Consider the following 18,557-nt stretch of genomic DNA (forward strand, 5'->3'; position numbering starts at 1 on the left):
TATCTGGAAAGAAGAAACAGGATGGTGGCAAATTGATAGTAAAAGAATGCTGTCAAGTTGAAGGAGACAATTTCAGTAACATGCTTTTTAAAACTTCTAACTTTGAATTAAATATAGTTTGCATTAAAAGGCAATGCAAGCAGAGCTTGTGGCTACCTGATATCAATTAATCAATGGTATTCATTGAGTGCTTACTATGTACGGAGCACTGTATTAAGTGCTTGGGAGAGCTTAATACAAGAGAATTAGCAGGCATGTTCCCTGCCCATAACGAGTTCACAGTCTAGACGGGGAGACATCAATAGAAATATACAATATATACTATTTAAAGATATGTACATTAGTGCTGTGGGTCTGGGGATGGTATGAATATCAAATGTCAAAAGATCACATATCCAAGAGCATGGACGACACAGAAGGCAGAACAAGCTGGGGAAAAGAGGGCTTAATCGAGGAAGGCCTCTTGGAGGAGATGTTACCTTAATATTTGAGATGATGACATAGATTATTGTGAAGTAACCTCTTTTCCCCCTTTATCACTGTCAGAAATACCCTTTCCCTGCCTTTTTAGGTAACCTTGGGCTCATCTTTCTCCTCAAGTGCATGCAGTGAAATAAACAATGTTAACCAACAACTCAATTTCTCAAAAAGTCAATCCTTTCTTCTCCATATCTGCTATTATAATCCTCATTCATCAAGTGATTTCTTTTTTAGTACTCTAACCATCTTCTTGTTGGGTTTCCCGATTCATCTCCATGTTCACAAAGCCATCTGCCAAAATCATATTCTTTTCCCGATGCCATGACTGTCAGATTGAGGTGCACTGCACTACGGCAATCAATCTCTGGTCAGAGCTGTGATTTCAAAACAATCAAACTTCCTGTTGGAGCCTGACAAGGAAGTTGCAGGGAAGGAAAGGGGAAGGTTTATTTCCCATTAGGCACAGGTTCTGTTTGCCACATTTCACAGCAGTAAAAGGGCTATTCTGGGAGAAGCCTGGATTCCAGAATTCTCTTGAATTCTGGATGTCAGGTCCATAAGAGACCACAATTCTCCCTACCTTCAAAGCCCCACTAAAAGCCATATCTCCTTGACATTTCCCCACCTTATCTGCCCTCACTTCTGCATCGTATATGCATTTGCATCAGTACCCCTTAAGCATCTTGCTACTCATCCCACACAAAGCCCATACTCTGCCATTTCCCCTATCTGTAATTTATTTTCAAGTCCACCTCCCCAGCTGGACTGCAAGCTCCTTGAGAGCAGAGATTGTGTCTACCAACTCTGCACGTAGTAAGTGCTCAATAAACATTCATTCAATAGTATTTATTGAGTGCTTACTATGTGCAGAGCACTGCACTAAGCAGCATGTAGCGTGCACTAAGCACGCTAAGCTGCACTGAGCAGCGTGGCTCGGTGGAAAGAGCCTGGGCTTCGGAATCAGAGGTCATGGGTTTGACTCCCGGCTCTGCCACTTGTCAGCTGTGTGACTGTGGGCGAGTCACTTCACTTCTCTATACCTCAGTTCCCTCATCTGTAAAATGGGGATTAACTGTGAGCCTCACTTGGGACGACCTGATGACCCTGTATCTACCCCAGCGCTTAGAACAGTGCTCTGCACACAGTAAGCGCTTAACAAATACCAACATTATTAAGCGCTTGGAATGTACAAATTGGCAACAGATAGAGACAGTCCCTGCCCACTGACGGACTTACAGTCTAATCTTGGGGAGACAGACAGACAAAAACAATAGCAATAAATGGAATCAAGGGGATGTACATCTCATTAACACAATGGCAATAAATTGAATCAAGGGGATGTACATCTCATTAACAAAATAAATAGGGTAAAAAAAATATACAAATGAGCGGACGAGCACAGTGCTGAGGGGAGGGGAAGGGCACTGCTTTAGTACCATGTCCTGCATACAGAAAGTGCTCAAAATATGGATTAATAGATTAATCTTGAAGAGATGGAGTCAAAAATATAGGACTCTTTGAAGCTCTCTGACCCTGAAACACTGGGGATGGCTGCTTTGTTTTGTCATGAATCATCTCCTCTTCAACAACCCTCGTGGGAAAGATGGAGGTAAGGGGCTGGCTTTCTAGTTTACGGTTTATTTATATCTTCTGATGAAGTTTAAATTCTAGCTTTACCTTTCTCATCCCTCCTTCAAGTGAAATATTTAGAGAAAAAATATTATTGCTGACAATTGCTGTGTCTGGAAATTCTCAATCCGAACTTGGTTGCTTTTCAAAAGGTGTATGCAAAGTTCTCTGAGTCTCGATCAGGTTCTATAAACTCCTACTTCTTCTGAGTGTCTTGTTTGGTGGAGGTGATGCTCTTCATTCTAAATTAATTTAGCAAGATGGTCCCAACTCAGCAAGCTAACCATGACCTTATTCCTTCTTACTATCATTGTCAATTTTCATAATTTCTCATTCTTAACTTCAAGGTCTCCACTTGTGACACAGACACTGTTCCTCTCATTTCCTTACGTGTATCTTTCTGTCCCCTCCTTCCAATGCTATTTCCAATCACCCGTTCTTTTTTCCACAGAATGACAGCTAATAATTCAAGGCTGAAAAGGAAGATGGAGTTTAAACCCAAGGTAAACTTTGTAACATTTTCTTGAAGACAGTACCGCTCAGAATACCAGCATCAAAATTCCACAGCACTAGGATGAAAAGAGCACGAAAAGAAAAGCAATATAATGGGGAATGGCTACTCTAGAGAAAGCGAATGTCCTAACAAGCTATTTTACCTTGTTTAGGGGTTGGGATGGGGGAAGAATGAAGGGAGCAAGTAGGGTGACTAAGAAGGGATTGGGAGAAGAGGAAAGGCGGGCAGCTAGTCTGGGAAGACCACTTGGAGGGGATGTGCCTTCACTAAGGCTTTGAAGGTGGGGGAGAGTAATTATCTGTCAGATTTGAGGAGGGTGGATGTTCCAAGCCAGAGGCAGGATGTGGACCAGGGGTCGGCAGCAAGACAGGGACACAGTGAGGAGGTTAGCACTAGAGGAGTGAAGGGTGTGGGCTGGGTTGTAGAAGGAGAGTAGCAAGGCGAGGTAGGAGGGGACAAGGTAGTGGAGTGCTTTAAATTGAGTACAATCAATCTATCTTAGTGTTTGAGCACTTACTGAATGCAGAGAACTGTATAAGCTCTTGGGAGAGTACAATATAACAAAGTTGGAAGACTCTTCCCTGTCCACAATGAGCTGAGAGTCTAGAGGGGGAGATAGACATGAATATAAATAAATTACACATACGAACATTAGTACTATGGGGCTGAGGGATGGGGTAAAAAAGAGGGAGAAAATTCAAGTGCAAGGGTGACATGGAAGGGAGAGGGAGAAGAAGAAATGAAGCCGTAAGGAATGCCTCTTGGAGGAGATGAGTCTTCAATAAGGTGGGAGTGGTGATTTATTTAAAAAAAAAACCTCAAGGACCTAGCTAGACAACAGGTGATACCAAAGGTTTATAAGAGGCAGAAAGCAACAAACACTGAGCTGTCACAGACATCGCTCACCCTGACAACCTCCCAAAAGTTGGTTATGGAAGACACCAGCACCGAGCCCCAATAATCCCACTGATTTTAAGCTTGATCTGCTCTATGATTTTGACATTGTTTCATGAGAAATAAGTTCTTTTAATAAGTGTGGCATTGAAGTCTCTGATAAAAGGCCCTGAAAAAGGGTTTAAGTCTTGAATTCTTGAATCATTATCCAGGAGAGCACTGTCTTGAGCAAAAAAAAAGACCAAAAAACCAAAAAACCCCTCAAAGTTCTTGCTTTGAATCCCCACTGGGATCCATTGAACTCACTGGCCAAGTATGAGTTTGTAGTTCAAAATCTAAATGTATGAAAAATAGTCAGTGGCTTTCTTTAGTATACCTGCTGGAGTGCCTAAAGGGGGCAAACTATCTCTTTCCTGTCCCCAGATGAGATTACATTTTTATTTTCTCTTTTTTTGAGAATCATGGGCCTAGTATGGCCTAGTGGAAAGAGCATGGGCTGGGAGTCAGAAGGAACTGGATTCTAACCCAGATCCGTCTCTTGTTTATTTGTGTGACCTTAGGCAAGTCACTTCAGTTCTTTGTGCCCCAATTCCCTCATTTACAAAATGAGGGAGAAGCAGCGTGGCTCAGTGGAAAGAGCACGGACTTTGGAGTCAGGGCTCATGAGTTCGAATCCCAGCTCTGCCACTTGTCGGCTGTGTGACTGTGGGCAAGTCACTTAACTTCTCTGTGCCTCAGTTCCCTCATCTGTAAAATGGGGATTAAGACTGTGAGCCCCACGTGGGACAACCTGATTCCCCTATGTCTACCCCAGCGCTTAGAACAGTGCTCGGCACATAGTAAGCGCTTAACAAATACCAACATTATTAAAATGGGGATTAAGACTGTGAGCTCCATGTGGGACAGGGACCAAGGCCAACCCGATTATTTTGTATCTACCCCAGCACTTACAACAATGCTCGGCAGCTAGTAAGCACTTATAAATACCACAATTATTACTATGAATAAACTCTTCCAGAGAGCCAAGGCTCAGTCTTCATCAGCTCCAAAAGCACATCAACTAACGGGCCTGCGGCACGTCATTCCAACTGTATCTACTCATAAAAAGTCGAATCTTAAAGTGAATAAAATACTAGGGGAAAAGTCCAGTCTTCAGCCTGGTTATGTAATTTATCTCTCTCAAAGAATTGTACATTTTTTCTAAAACAATTACATTCAATTCCATGGTAGCCAAATCAGAAGGCGGATGGGGACTCAGAGAGCATTCTGTCAACGGCGTGTTGGGAGGCGGCCTGTGGTGGGTTATGGAAGGAAATGATGTGTACATTTGTGCAGTACGAGAACGGTTGGGTAGCTCAACACAAGTTTTCCTTAAAGTGAGGTTTCAGATGGAGGCAACTTCCACAAAGCAGCAGGGCCTAATGGAAAGAGCATGATCCTGGGAGTCAGAGGACCTGGGTTCTAATCCTGGCTCTGCCATTTTTCGGCAGTGTGACCTTGGGTAGGCCACTTTGCTTTTCTGTGCCTCAGGTACTCCTCCTGGAAAATGGGGATTAAGACTGGGAGCCCTATGTGGGACAGGGACTGTGTTCAACTCGATTATCTTGTGTCTATCCCTGCACTTAAGGAGAGTGCGTGGAACACAGTAAGCACTTAAATACCTTTTCAAAAAAGAAAAAGAGGCAACCCTCACATCATAAGGGAGTTGGGTATCTTCTTTCATCCTTCTGCTCTCTCTTCTATTTAGACTGTGAACCCAATGAGGGAATGGAGTTGTGTTTGACACAATTATCTTGTACCTATCTCAGCAGTCTTTTGAACCCGGTCTCTCTCCCTCTCACCTTGCTGATTCTCGAACGCATCCTCGGATGACAGGTGTCACCTGGTGGATTGAGACCGGACCTGGGAGTAAGAATGACTGGGTTCTAATCCCAGCTCTGCCACTTGTCTGCTGTGTGGCCTTGGGCAAGTCACTTAACTTGTCTGTGCGTCAGTTCCTTCATCTGTAAAATGGCGATTGAGACTGTGAGTCTTATGTGGCACAGAGACTGTGTCCAACACGATTATCTTGTATTTACGCTAGTGCTTAGAATAGTGATTGGCACTTAAGTACTTAACAAATACCTCAGTTATTATTATTATCACAGTGCATGGCATATTGTAAGCACTTAGCAAATAACTAATTGTCTTTATTATCTCCACATTGGCTGCAGTGTCCTCAGGGTGGCCTCTTCCCTCCTTCCTCATCGGGGCTATTGCGTCTACATGCAGCATCTTCCCTGTTCTCCCCCCTGTCTCCCCACACCTAAGAGCTGAACAGGCCAAAGCCTGCCTTCCCAAATGTCACAAGTGAGCCTGCTGGGACAAGAGTGACCCTGCCCAGAGTGAAGCCCATTCCCCCTTCAGTAGCAATACACTGCTGCTTTTCTGGCTCTAGGTTTTCCTGTATTGCCCCATTATTTCTCTCCCTTTGTGTCTACTATATGAGTTGGTGAGAGCCCCTGCGGGGGGGGGGTCAGGCTGGCTCCGTGACTAAAATAATATTCTTGGACCTGTCCCCGGGCTTGGTATAGTGCTTTACATGAGGTAAGTGATTAACAAATGTCAGAAATAATAACAAACTGTGGTCAGGGTAGTGGCAAACTACTTTGGCAGCCCCAACCCCTACTTAACTTTTTCTAAAGAGGCAACATTTAGGATTCTCTAAAGAATAGACAGTATGTAAAATAACAAGAACAAAATCTCCTGAGTAGAACGATTATAAAACACAGGCAGAAAAAATGTCTGTCATTACGATCTTTGGTCACGATTGTTGCTATTAAAGGTTGTGTCAGGTACTGAGACCCCAACTACACAAGCCAAATGAAGAGAAAAAAGAGAAAAGTTGTGTGTGCCTTAATTTTCTGGTCTCTTCGGTCAAAATCGGGTTTTTCTGTGTAAATTGTCTAGAATACGGTCTAAATTTTCAACTTCAGTTTGCTGATATCTGGTTTAAGCTTGCTTCATGTTTCTGACTACCTTGGTGAAAGAATTCTACTCATTGTACTGATAAATTTTAAATTTGAAAATGATTACTGTGCTTTCTGGATTTCAAATAAAAGGCTTATTTACTTTTTAAAGTTTACAACTGTACTACAGCATGGGTTATATTTCATTTTAAAATTAGAGCTACCTACATTAAAAAAAACTAGTCCCCATTTATGTACAATCTGTTCTCACTCAAATACCTTATAGGCAGTTTCTCACCATATCTGCCTTACTTATGGGAGGCAGGAGTTTAGTGACCTGACACAGTTAATCAATCAGTAGCATTAATTCATTCATTCAATAGTATTTATTGAGCACTTACTATGTGCAGAGCACTGTACTAAGCGCTTGGAATGGACAAATCGGCAACAGATAGAGACAGTCCCTGCCCTTTGACAGGCTTACAGTCTAATCGACGGGCTTACAGTCTAATTGAGCACTTACTGTGGGAAGAGCACTGTATTAAGTGGTTGGGAGAGTACAATAGAACAGAATTAGAAGACGTGCTTCCTTCCCTTAAGGAGCAATCAATCCAACAGTGGTATTTATTGAGTTCTCACTACGTGCACAGCGCTGGGCCAAGTGATTGGTAGAGTAAAATACAACAGAGTTGGCAGATAAGTTCCCTGCCCGAAACAAGCTTATAGTCTAAAGGGGGAGAAGTCACTAATCTTGTCTTGTCTTATGGTGTCGAGTCGTCTCCGACCCGTAGCCACACCACGGACACATCTCTCCCAGAACGCCCCGCTCTCCATCTGCAATCATTCTGGCAGTGTATTCAGAACGGCCCGTTCTCCATTTGCAGTCATTCTGGTGATGTATCCATAGAGTTTCCTTGGTAAAAATATGGAAGTGGTTTACCATTGCCTCCTTCCGCGTAGTAAACTCGAGTCTCTGCCCTCGGCTCTCTCCCGTGCCGCTGCTGCCCAGCGCCGGTGGGTTTTGACTTGTAGCAGATTGCCTTCCACTCGCTAGCCACTGGCCAAGATGGGAATGGAATGGGTATTCTTCTGCTTGACTCTCCCTCCCGGAGCCAAGACTGGAAGAGTACTGGAAACTCACCAGGTGTGACCCTGAGAGGGGAGTCACTAATCAGCCAGCGTTAAAAAGAGCAACCAAACGTTTGACTCCTAACTCAGAGGAATCTCCACTCTTTATTTGAACTTAAATATGGACAGGACAATCTCTCTCTGAGCAATCTGACATTTATGGGGGCTCCCTTGCCCCGACCAGTGAGGAGGAGTATTTCTGGAGCCACTTCATTCATTCATTCAATTCATTCAATAGTATTTATTGAGCGCTTACTATGTGCAGAGCACTGTACTAAGTGCTTGGAATGTACAAATCGGTAACAGATAGAGACAGTCCCTGCCCTTTGACGGGCTTACAGTCTAATCGGGGGAGACAGACAAAAACAATAGCAATAAACAGAATCAAGACAAAAATAGCAATAAATAGAATCAAGATAAACTTCCAACTAGTCATGTCTCAGAGGCCACTCCTGGGACTCTAATATTCTGGCTGACGGCAATTTAAGCTTTTGTAGTTGTGCCCCCTGACCTCACTGAAAGCCTAGGCTGCCTTAGGATCAAGATTCTGTCTAATTTACCCCAGTGCTTAGCACATAATAAAGGCTTAATAAATGTCCAAATCAATCAAGAAGAATTAGAAGCCCAGCACAGAGTGCCCAACAAGTCTGGCCAATAGTTATCAATTGTACTCTCCCAAGAGCTGAGTACAGTGCTTTGCACATAGTAAGCACTCAATAATGAATGAATTAATCAATTAAGCAGATGCCAGTGTCCACAGGGGAAGTAAAGCCCTCCAAAAATCCCATTTTTGTTTTTTATGTCATTTGTTAAGCACTTACTATGTGTGAGGCACTGAACTAAGCGTTTCTCCGCTGAGAAGCCTTCCTCAATTAACTCCCAACACTTTGAGTCACTCTTGTTATTTTTGGATTTTATCTGTCCTTGGCACTTGTGTCTATTTATATTCATTTAACCAGCTATATAATTCCACCTCAGTGATACAACCTCTTGTATCCTTTTCTCCCTCCTGGTTCCACTGTTCAGAAATAATTTATGTCCACCTGCCTCCCTCATTAGATTATAAATCCTTAAAGGTCAGAGGTCATGTCTTTGGCTTCCCACACACCCTACCAAGCTCTTAGCATAAGGTCTTACACCAAGTAGATGATCAAGAAATACTCCCGACTGACTGTTCAAAGAAGGTTTGCTTAATCACAGTCTAACGCTTTTGAGTCTGAGCTGAACTGTTACTCAAAAGGACTAGTAGCAATTCCCTCATCTACTGGTTAAAAGAGGTACATTTCTTGATTAATTGATCATTAATTAAAAGGCAGCATGGCCTAGTGATTTTGATCATTAATTGTTACTCATTAATTGAGAAGTAGTATGGCCTAGTGATAGAGCACGGGCCTGGGTGTCAGACTTGTCAGCTGTGTGACCTGGGGCAAGTCATTTCTGTGCCTCAGTTACCTCATCTGTAAAATGCGGATTAAAACTGTGAGCCCCATATGGGGCAGGGACTGTTTCCAACCAGATTAGCTTGAATCTACCACAGCGCTTAGTACAGTGCCTGACACGTAGTAAGCACTTAAATATTATTAAAAATTAACAAGCAAATTATGCAATTTTTTAAAAACTTCATATGTAATTTGCCTTATTTAGACTCAATCATTATCTTTTCCAGACAAGAAAACCTCTGTGGCTTAGTGTTTATGACTCTGCACCTCTTCACGCAAAGGCTGGTACAAATGACCAAACAGCATTAGCTCCTGCCAAGGCTGAATAATAATTCATAGTTAAAGATGATCAATCTTAATTATCAGTTAAATTTACCACCACAGGAATTAGTCAAGTTAGGGCAAGAAACCTTCTTTAATATTTAAGATATTAGCCTTAATAAGATACATTAAGTGATGATAACAGCCTTATAGTAAATGTTTACTCCACTTCCACAGTATTTCAAATCTATTAGTAATTATTTATGTCTGCTCTAGAATTCAGGCTATCAACTCATAGCAGAGGTTGCTTTCCACTGACCTACAATTCTACTTGCAATTTAATCTTTGCATTGAAGAGCTCCTGTTCCCCGACCAAATATCACCAGTTTTCCGCAGCCCTGCTGTCGATCCAGGGGATAAGCACCTTTGTGACATTTGAGAGACTTGTGTTTCCGTTCCGATTTTTCCTGCTGGGGTAGGGACATCAGAGGGGAAGTTTTCTGAGGGAAAAAGCACCCAAGGCAATCTGTAAGATGTACAGGTTCAGCAGGAACCCTGAAAACTGCTGGCTGTTGCGGGCAACAAAGTCCACTGGTTCTCCGGGAGTGGTGCCAGGCTGTGTGGTCACTTTGGCTGTGGACGAGTTCTGCACATAAAAACCTTTCACCTGGCTGGCCTTTATAGCGAGCTGTACTCATGGCCGCCTACTCGCTCTCTGCACTCCGGGGCCCAGCAGGAAAAAGGCCTGGCAGGGATGAGGGAGGGCAACATGAGCTGCACTAACCACAATACCATAATCGTGGATTCTTCAGCGTGAGTTCTCCGTCCTGAAGTCCCAGGGTCAGGGTTCATACGTCACCATAGACTGAAACGCCTCCCATTTCATGAAGCTCATCATGACCAGTCCTGTGTGACACCCTGAAGGGACCCAATTAGCTGCTTAGTTTGGCAGCTCTGAGGTCCTCTGGCCTGCCGCTGCCCCGGAGAGAAACCTCCCAGGCCCCTCGCCAGCTGGGCTCCAAGAGGCCCCTTCTCTAATGCAGTTGACGGAGGACAAAGCCGAAGCATGAGGCCCGTCTGCTTCTTCAACACCAGAGCCCTGAAGCTCCGAGCTGGGAGGGAGACCACCCCACTCCCACATCGTCCGGGATCCCAGTAGCTCCTTCTCTGGCACAGGCTTAGGGCCTAAGCTGCCACTCTGCCAGAAGCCCACGGCTGTGGCGATAACCTCCCCAGGTCCTACAAGTCCTGCCTGCAATGTGACTTGTGCAAAGCCCCTTATGGTCAGGACTCTGCATCTGCCGCCTGGATCAATCTCACCCAGTCCCTTGGTGGGGAAAGCCTGCCCTTACAAAATTTAGAGAAGCAGCACGGCCTAATGGATAGAGCGTGGTCCCAGGAGTCAGAAGGTCATAGGGTCTAATCCCGACTCTGCCCTTTGTCTGCTGTGTGACCTTGGGTAAGTCACTTCACTTCTCTGTGCCTCAGTTCCCTCATCTGTAAAATGGGGATGTAGACTGTGAGCCCCATTTGGGATAGAGACTATGTCCAACCTGATGACCTGGTGCCTATTCCAGTGCTCACAACAGTGCTTGGCACATAGTAAACACTTAATGCATACCATCATCATTATTATTATTATAGAGGAGCAGCGTGGCTCAGTGGAGAGAGCCCGGGCTTGGGAGTCAGAGGTCATGGGTTTGAATCCGGGCTCTGCCACTTGTCAGCTGTGTGACTGTGGGCAAGTCACTTCACTTCTCTGTGCCTCAGTTACCTCATTTGTAAAATGGGGATTAACTGTGAGCCTCACGTGGGACAACCCGATGACCCTATATCTACCCCAGCGCTTAGAACAGTGCTCTGCATATAGTAAGCACTTAACAAACACCGACATTATTATTATAGGACCCCGGAGACATTTGGGGTGGGAGGATTGATCCTGGAGCAATTGGGAGCCTGCTAACTCCCACTTGGGAAGCTGGTGACCTGATGGAAAGAACATAGGCCTGAGAGGGAGAGGACCTCGATTCTAATCCTGGCTCCGCCATGTACCTGCTAGGCAACCTTGGGCAAGTCATTTACCTTCTCTGTGCCTCAGTTCCCTCATTTTCAAAATGGAGATTTAATACCTGTTCTCCCTCCTACTTAGAATGTGAGTCCATTTGGGACCAGACTATTTTGTAGCTACACTGTACTCCCAGATTTGCAAGTAGTAATATTTGTGAAAGTTTCATCGGTTATATGACTTGTGCAAGTAATATTTTAAGAACATGATTTAAAATTTCATTTGGTCTTCTTGGAAGAAGTATCTTGAGCAAAGATAGATTTAGCAGTCAGAATAGAACAATTTGAAGAAAGCAGTCCAACCAGACAACCAGGATTATTGAAAGGTAATACAAACCTGCTTTTATTCAGAGCACAGGTGTGCTCAGTACAGTGCCTGGCACATAGCGAGTACTTAACAAAAAACACAGTCTCCCTTTTGTTGACTCTGATGCTTGCTAATCAATTAATGGTATTTCCTGAGCATTTAATGTGAGCAGAGCACTTGGGAGAGTACAAGACACTTGGTAGACACTGCCCCTACCCACAAGGAAAGTAGCATGGCCTAGTGGAAAGAGGAAGGACCTGGGAGTCAGAGGACCTGGGTTGTAATCTCGGCTTCACCACCTATCTGCCGTGTGACCTTGGGCAAGTCACTTAACTTCTCTCTGTCTCAGTTACCTCATCTGTGGGTCCTATATGAAATATGGACTGCGTCCAACCTGATTATCTTGTATGTACCCTAGGACTTAGTACAGTGCCTGACATACAGTAAGCACTTAGAGAGCATTAAAAAAAGTTTATCATATAGAAGGGGAGATAGACATTAAAATAAATTACAGATATGGGAAAATGACAGAGTATAAGAATATATATACAAGTGTTATTATGATCTATTGTTATCATTGTCTTTACCCACCACCCTCTTCAGGATAGGGATCATTTGTGATCCCTAATATTTATAATTACCCCAGCACTTAGTATGGTGCTTACTATATGGTGATATACTCTTCATTCATTCGTTTGTATTAATTACGCACTTACTGTACACAGACCACTCTACTAAGCACTTGGGAAATATGCTAACACCAACCAGAATAAGGTGGGCAGCATGTACACACCACTCCTGTGCTCTGCATAAAAGCAGATTTGTATTAGTTTTCAATAATTCTGGTTGTCAGGAATGGGCTGCTTTCTTCAAATTGTTCTATTCTGACTGTTAAATCTATCCATACTCAAGACACTTCTTCCAAGAGGACCAAAAGAAATTTTCAATCATGTTCTTAAAATATTACTAGCACAAGTCATATAGCTTATGAAACTTTCACAAATATTGCTTACTAGCAAATAGTTCAGTTTGAAAAAGAGGTAGGCAAAACAGCCTTTGCGAAGCATAACTCCTTTTATACACAAATTTAGGAGCTCTTTAAAATTATACTCCATTTCCAAAATACTGAAAATAATCATATTATTTAAAAACTCATTTTGTAACCAATTAGTGACCTCGATTTTATCAAAACGTGTGTAAATTTGATCCAAGTGAGTTGGTTGCAACCCTACTGCTTCACAGGTAGCTTTTCTGATTTTTTTTTTCCTCTAAATGTATTTTATGTGGTACATTCACTAAAATTAGACCAAAATGGACCATAGCAGATTTGAATTTATTGAAATGGAATAGTCCTAACATAATATTTGGGTGTTTAGCATATTTATATTTATCACAGTAATACCTGGACAAGTATTCCTTAAAAAAATGCAGACAGGCATGAAAATATCTGTTCTTACAAAAGTACATGTCTTTCCTTCCAAATATTTTAAAATGCAAATTATGGAATGTCAATGACAAAGATAAACAAATTAGCACAACCTCAGCAATGAAATATCAGAATTTGGACCTGAGAAAGGTAATTTCCATTTTTAGTTTCCTATAACTTTGGGTTGGCAATTTGTTTTTAATTATTCCTTGAATGCCCAAAAATATAATGGCATTTAATATTTGCACATTAATCAGAAATGCTTATACACGTTTTAATTCTGTTGGTTTAGTGTGCCTATCAAAAAAATATAACCAGATGCTCTTTGCAGTTTCAGAGTTATCTCTTTTTCTTATTTGTTTTCATTTGATGCCTTATTTCAGTAAATCTAGTTTCTCTGAAGCTATTTGTTAATCAACCCTAGAATCATCTCCTTGGTACTCTTGGTTTTTCACTGTCTACAATTCACAGCATTTTGGTAGAGCTGCCACAGAGTAGCTGATAAATCATCAATAGTCCTTTCAAAGACCTCATCTTATTTGGGTTCAAACCCTCAGCTGCTAACAAGCGGAAATGCACTGGCCTTTGTACAGAATAGCAAAAAAGTATACTTCCAATGAGAAGGAATTAATTGCCAATGAATCACATAACTCGTTTCAAAGTTTATTTACAAGAAGAGGTTTGTAGCGACATGCTCTTCATGATCTCTGAGCTAGTCCGGTTTGGTAACTCTTTGAATACAATATATATTGATCCCAAAAAAGAAGACTGAAACCAATAGGTATATTAGAGTTCTATTCTTTTTTTAACAAAGGGATAGAAGTCGACCACGAGACCTTTACTACTAAATCATTGTCTAGCCATATTAAAGTGGATAAAAAGGAGTCCCCCGGAAGAATTCCCACTCTAGGCAAATTCAAATGGAATGAGAAAATAGAACAGCCATTTCTAAGCACTTAGCATTGTTCTTTGTGGAAAGATTCTGCTCTTTCTCCCAGATAGAACTGTATACTGTTGGAGCATTAACTATTTATTAATCCACCCACTTTATTCTGTAAAAATGCAAATTAAATGAGCTTTTCAATAAATGAATAACTGGTCTTTACATCTTGGAAATGATCACTCTCATGAAATTGAAAAGCAATTTCAAAAATTCGATTTTAAGAAGTCAGGATTTTTTTAAACTTAAATTTACTTGAAAAAGAAGCGGCATGGAAAAATGAAAATCAAAATAATATTGCAATCTGGACAGAATGTATTTTTCTTTCAATGTCAAGAAACAGGCTCTTTCTTCTAGAATAGCTGCACCACACACACACACACACACACACACACACACACACACATACACACACACTCTATCTCCCTTCCACTGTGCAAAGCAGAGTTTTCAAGTCAGGTTCATTTATTTAGACATTAAGAAACAGCCAGTGGTAGCAATCCCTCACACGAGACATCCATTTTTAGGGGGGAAACAGTCATAAAGACAAAAGGCTGCAAACTTTGAAAGTTTTAAAATTGGCTGTTTAAAAATAAACACATTCAACTTTGAGACTAAGGGAGTTGTAATGGATGTTTTTAGAAATTTCCATATGAAGCTGAATGCTGCTTCGAAAAAATTCAAACGGTTTTCTCCCTGAGATGCTAATGGAAGAATGGGTTATTGTACAAACCGTTTTAAAATATGCAGCGTGAGGAAATTTTTATCTAATAAATTAGCACAATTGCAAAAACATGCCAAAACAGTTTAAATTCCACTGGATTTTTATTTACGGAGCTCATTATCATTTCTCCCTTGGATGACAAAACCAGGAATGCCCTACCTTTCCTTTCAGAACGTTTCTTGCGCCTCCTTTTATAACGCCGCTTCACAACGCTGAAGAAGGTCCCCATGTTCAGAGTCCCAGTCAGAAGCGATGCCATGCAGACGGGAAGCTCAAAGCCACTGCCAGCTCAGGTCACCCGAGTGCTAAATCTCCCCCTATCTCACTTAATAACTCAGTGCATTAATACAGCGGTTCAATTCCGTGTGCTGTGGCAGTCGCGAGACTGGTTAACCCTGTGAGGACACACCGGGATGCCGATCCCCCTCCTCTCTTCGACGTCTATTCATCAAACTGCAGGATTAACAACACGGAGCACTAAACACTGCAGCTCACTCCTACCGGCCACAAGAGGCACATGGGACGATTAATCCTTACGCCAAAATATTGGTTAAATTGGAGGAGGAAAAAACAAAAAGTGTTATTAGCCAGGGGTTTGGAGAGCAATGCTCTCAACAACTGATTAGAGCTCAGCCGGTCGTTGACCTCTGTGACGGTCGGATCCGAAATCCCAGAGGTACTGGGCCTGATGTCGGGATGGCTCCATTTCGAGGGGGAAGGATTTTCTTGCTTCTCTCCCTCAGAGGTGACAGGGCCTCAAGGAAAGAGCACAGGACTGGGTATCAGAGGACCTGGGTTCCGATTCTGGCTCTGCCGCTTTCCTGCTGTGTGACCTTGGACAAGTCACTTCACTTCTCTGGGCCTCACTTTCCTCATCTGTAAAATGGAAATTCAATACCTATCCTCCTACCTACTTAGACTGTGAGTCCCATGGGAGACAGGCACCGTGTCTGATCTGATTATCTTGTCTCTATCCCAGCGCATAGTACAGGGCTTGGTAACACTGTAAGCGTTTAAAAAATACTGTAATTATCACAATTTCCACAATTTCCCAGCTCCTGGGAAAACTGAAGACCAAAGGTAGCCAAAGTGGTCCAAGTGGGACCGCAGGAAGGGGGCAGTTGGTGAGGCTTGATCACGCAGCCACGAGAAGAAGGTCACGGATGCCCGGAGAGTGGTATACAAACAAAATAGGCAGAAAAAAAAACCAACAACAGGGTAAACCTCCATTTAGCATGTCAAGTTTCGTTTTTTCTTCTGTATTTTTTTTAATGGTCTTCATTAAGTGCTTATTATGTGCTAGGCACTGTAGTAAACACGGGGTATATAGAAGCTATTCAAGTTGGACACAGTCCATGTCCCACATGGGGCTCACAGTCTTAATCCCCATCACAGTCCATGTCCCACATGGGGCTCACAGTCTTAATCCCCATTTTACAGATGGGGTAACTGAGGCACAGAGAAGTGAAGTGACTTGTCCAAGGTCACACAGCAGACAAGTGGCAGAGCAGGATTTGAACCCAGGTCCTTCTGACTCCCAGAGCAGTGCTCTATCCACTAAGCCATGCTGTTTCTCCATTTTTTATGGTATCTGTTAAGTGCTTATTATGTGCCAGGCACCGTACTATGCGCTAGGATAAAAACAAGCTAAGCATATTGGACACAGTCCATGTCCCACGCGGATCTTAATCCACGATCTTAATCCCTATAATCCAGATGAGACACTGAGTAGTGAAGTGATTTGCGCGAGATCACCCAGCAAACAAGTAAGGAAGCCGGAATTAGAACCCAGGACCTTTGGTCTCCAAGGCCTGTGTTCTATTCACTAGGCAACGCTGAGTCTTGTTTGTCATTAAGAGCAACTTGGCATTACTAGATCTATAGACTCCTATCATTTCATAACACAAAAAAAGAGAATTCTTTACTGTCCTAGCCCTCCAGCAGCTTTCTTTTGCTTCTACTCTAGCAGCAGAAGCATCGTGAAGCTCCCTAAGATGAGGGCATTCACGTCTGGAAATTTAAAGGGTGAGGTGATACTTTTGAGAGAAGGAAAAAGTAAGATGCTACTTTCTGCTGAGTTCATTATGGTATCAATGCCAAAGGTAGGGGGGTGATTATACTGTATGCCGATTGTGGAAAATATTGGGGTCTCTCATTGCTTTCCACTGCTGGCATGATTCTACTGAAGAATACAGTCCCCTGGGTACTACCTGAATCTTGGTGTAGGGTCTCAACAAAATATGGCACAGTAAATGGGAGCCAGACAGAATGTCAGTCATGGGAAAAGTCCACGGAGCACTAGTGAAGCTTCCAGAGACCTCTCAAAAGCAGTTAATAATAATGATGTTGGTATTTGTTAAGCGCTTACTATGTGTGGAGCACTGTTCTAAGCACTGGGGTAGACACAGGGTAATCAGGTTGTCCCACGTGAGGCTCATTTTACAGATGAGGTCACTGAGGCAACGAGCCGTTAAGTGACTTGCCCAAAGTCCTACAGCTGATAAGTGGCGGAGTCGGGACTTGACACCATCAACACACCAACCAGTTGGCAGGATTCAACAAATTCGGTTAGCCTGAGGAATTCACAACATCCTTAGGCTACTCCACGACAGTGCTATCAGTCCATCTGGAGAGGTAAGGTTAGACAGTGGTCCTGTCCTGTATCTATTACATACAGCCAAATTTGAGGATATGGTCTCTAGAACCTGTAATCAGAATATGCTTCCAAAACCACTGGGGAATTCTTCTAACTCAACAGGCCTCCAATGTCACTCTGTCACTGACTCCACTCTCCCACCTCCAAGCCTTGCTCCATTTCCCGGGCCCGTGCTGAAAACATTCCAGTTTCCTCACAGCTCAAAAGAAAGGAAATAGCTGCATAATTTTCAGACCTTTGGGACCCGAGACTGGTAGGAGACCCGGAGCTAAATGCGTGGGTTGTGGTGGGTTCCCTAAAGAACTCGCAATTCGCTTTCGGGCTTCGTACCCAGGAGACAGAAACCACAGAAAAAGAAATTTGGCTGATAGGTGCTTTGGAAGAGGACCGAGGGAAGGAGATAATGGGGTGTTGGAAAGACTGGAGAGACAGTTGGGGGACAGTGTAGGGAGGTAAAGGGCGGCTGCGAGAGACAGTGGAAAGGAAAGAAGTGAGAAAGGTGGCATGCAGAAGGTTCACAGTCTGGTGAACCTGTAATAGCACTGAGCTTTCCAAGCACGGGCTTGGGATTCGCAGGACATGGGTTAATAATAATGTTGGTATTTGTTAAGCGCTTACTATGTGCCGAGCACTGTTCTAAGCGCTGGGGTAGACACAGGGGAATCAGGTTGTCCCACGTGGGGTTCACAGTCTTAATCCCCATTTTACAGATGAGGGAACTGAGGCACAGAGAAGTGAAGTGACTTGCCCACAGTCACACAGCCGACAAGTGGCAGAGCTGGGATTCGAACTCATGAGCCCTGACTCCAAAGCCCGTGCTCTTTCCACTTCTAATCCCAGCTCCACCACTTGTCTGTTGTGTGACCTTGGGCAAGTCACTTCACTTCTCTGTGCCTCAGTTGCCTCTGGAAAATGGGGATTAAGACTGTGAGCCCTCGTGGGTCAATGTGATTACTCTGTATCTACCCCAGCACTTAAAAAAGTGCTTGGCAAATAGTAAGAGCTTAACTACCACCATTATTATTATTATTCTTATCTGGAACTGAAACAAAGCTCTCAAATCACAGATATTCTGACACCCTCCCGACCAATGCAACCGAGTATATTTTTTATGCTTTTGCTCCAGTTCATGTCGTATATTCTTTTG

General features: G+C 43.0%; 1 protein-coding gene and 1 non-coding gene across 15 annotated transcripts in view; both read right to left on the reverse strand.

Moving 5' to 3' along the window:
* ADARB1 (adenosine deaminase RNA specific B1) overlaps positions 1 to 18,557 on the reverse strand; it is a 225,857-nt gene that overhangs the window by 112,233 nt on the left and 95,067 nt on the right. For 4 of the 14 annotated variants that reach the window (XR_003760864.2, XR_005660232.1, XR_005660231.1 and 1 more), the window contains exon 1: positions 14,914 to 15,178. The exons of 7 other annotated variants lie outside the window; for them this stretch is intronic. Coding sequence is in view for 4 of the 7 variants with exons in the window: in XM_007670817.3 (XP_007669007.2) it covers positions 14,914 to 15,013 (100 nt within the window). In the remaining 3 variants the exon portion in view is untranslated. Of the gene's footprint in view, positions 1 to 14,913; positions 15,183 to 18,557 lie in introns of those variants that run through there. 3 more of the 14 variants (XM_039912789.1, XM_039912788.1, XM_029068638.2) reach the window with 2 other exon arrangements.
* Positions 7,490 to 7,627, reverse strand: LOC114813430. The gene has a single exon (XR_003761150.1). It is a non-coding gene; the product is annotated as a small nucleolar RNA SNORA7 (small nucleolar RNA).

The sequence above is a fragment of the Ornithorhynchus anatinus genome, chromosome 7, assembly GCF_004115215.2.
Source record: "Ornithorhynchus anatinus isolate Pmale09 chromosome 7, mOrnAna1.pri.v4, whole genome shotgun sequence".
Classification (NCBI taxonomy): domain Eukaryota; kingdom Metazoa; phylum Chordata; class Mammalia; order Monotremata; family Ornithorhynchidae; genus Ornithorhynchus; species Ornithorhynchus anatinus.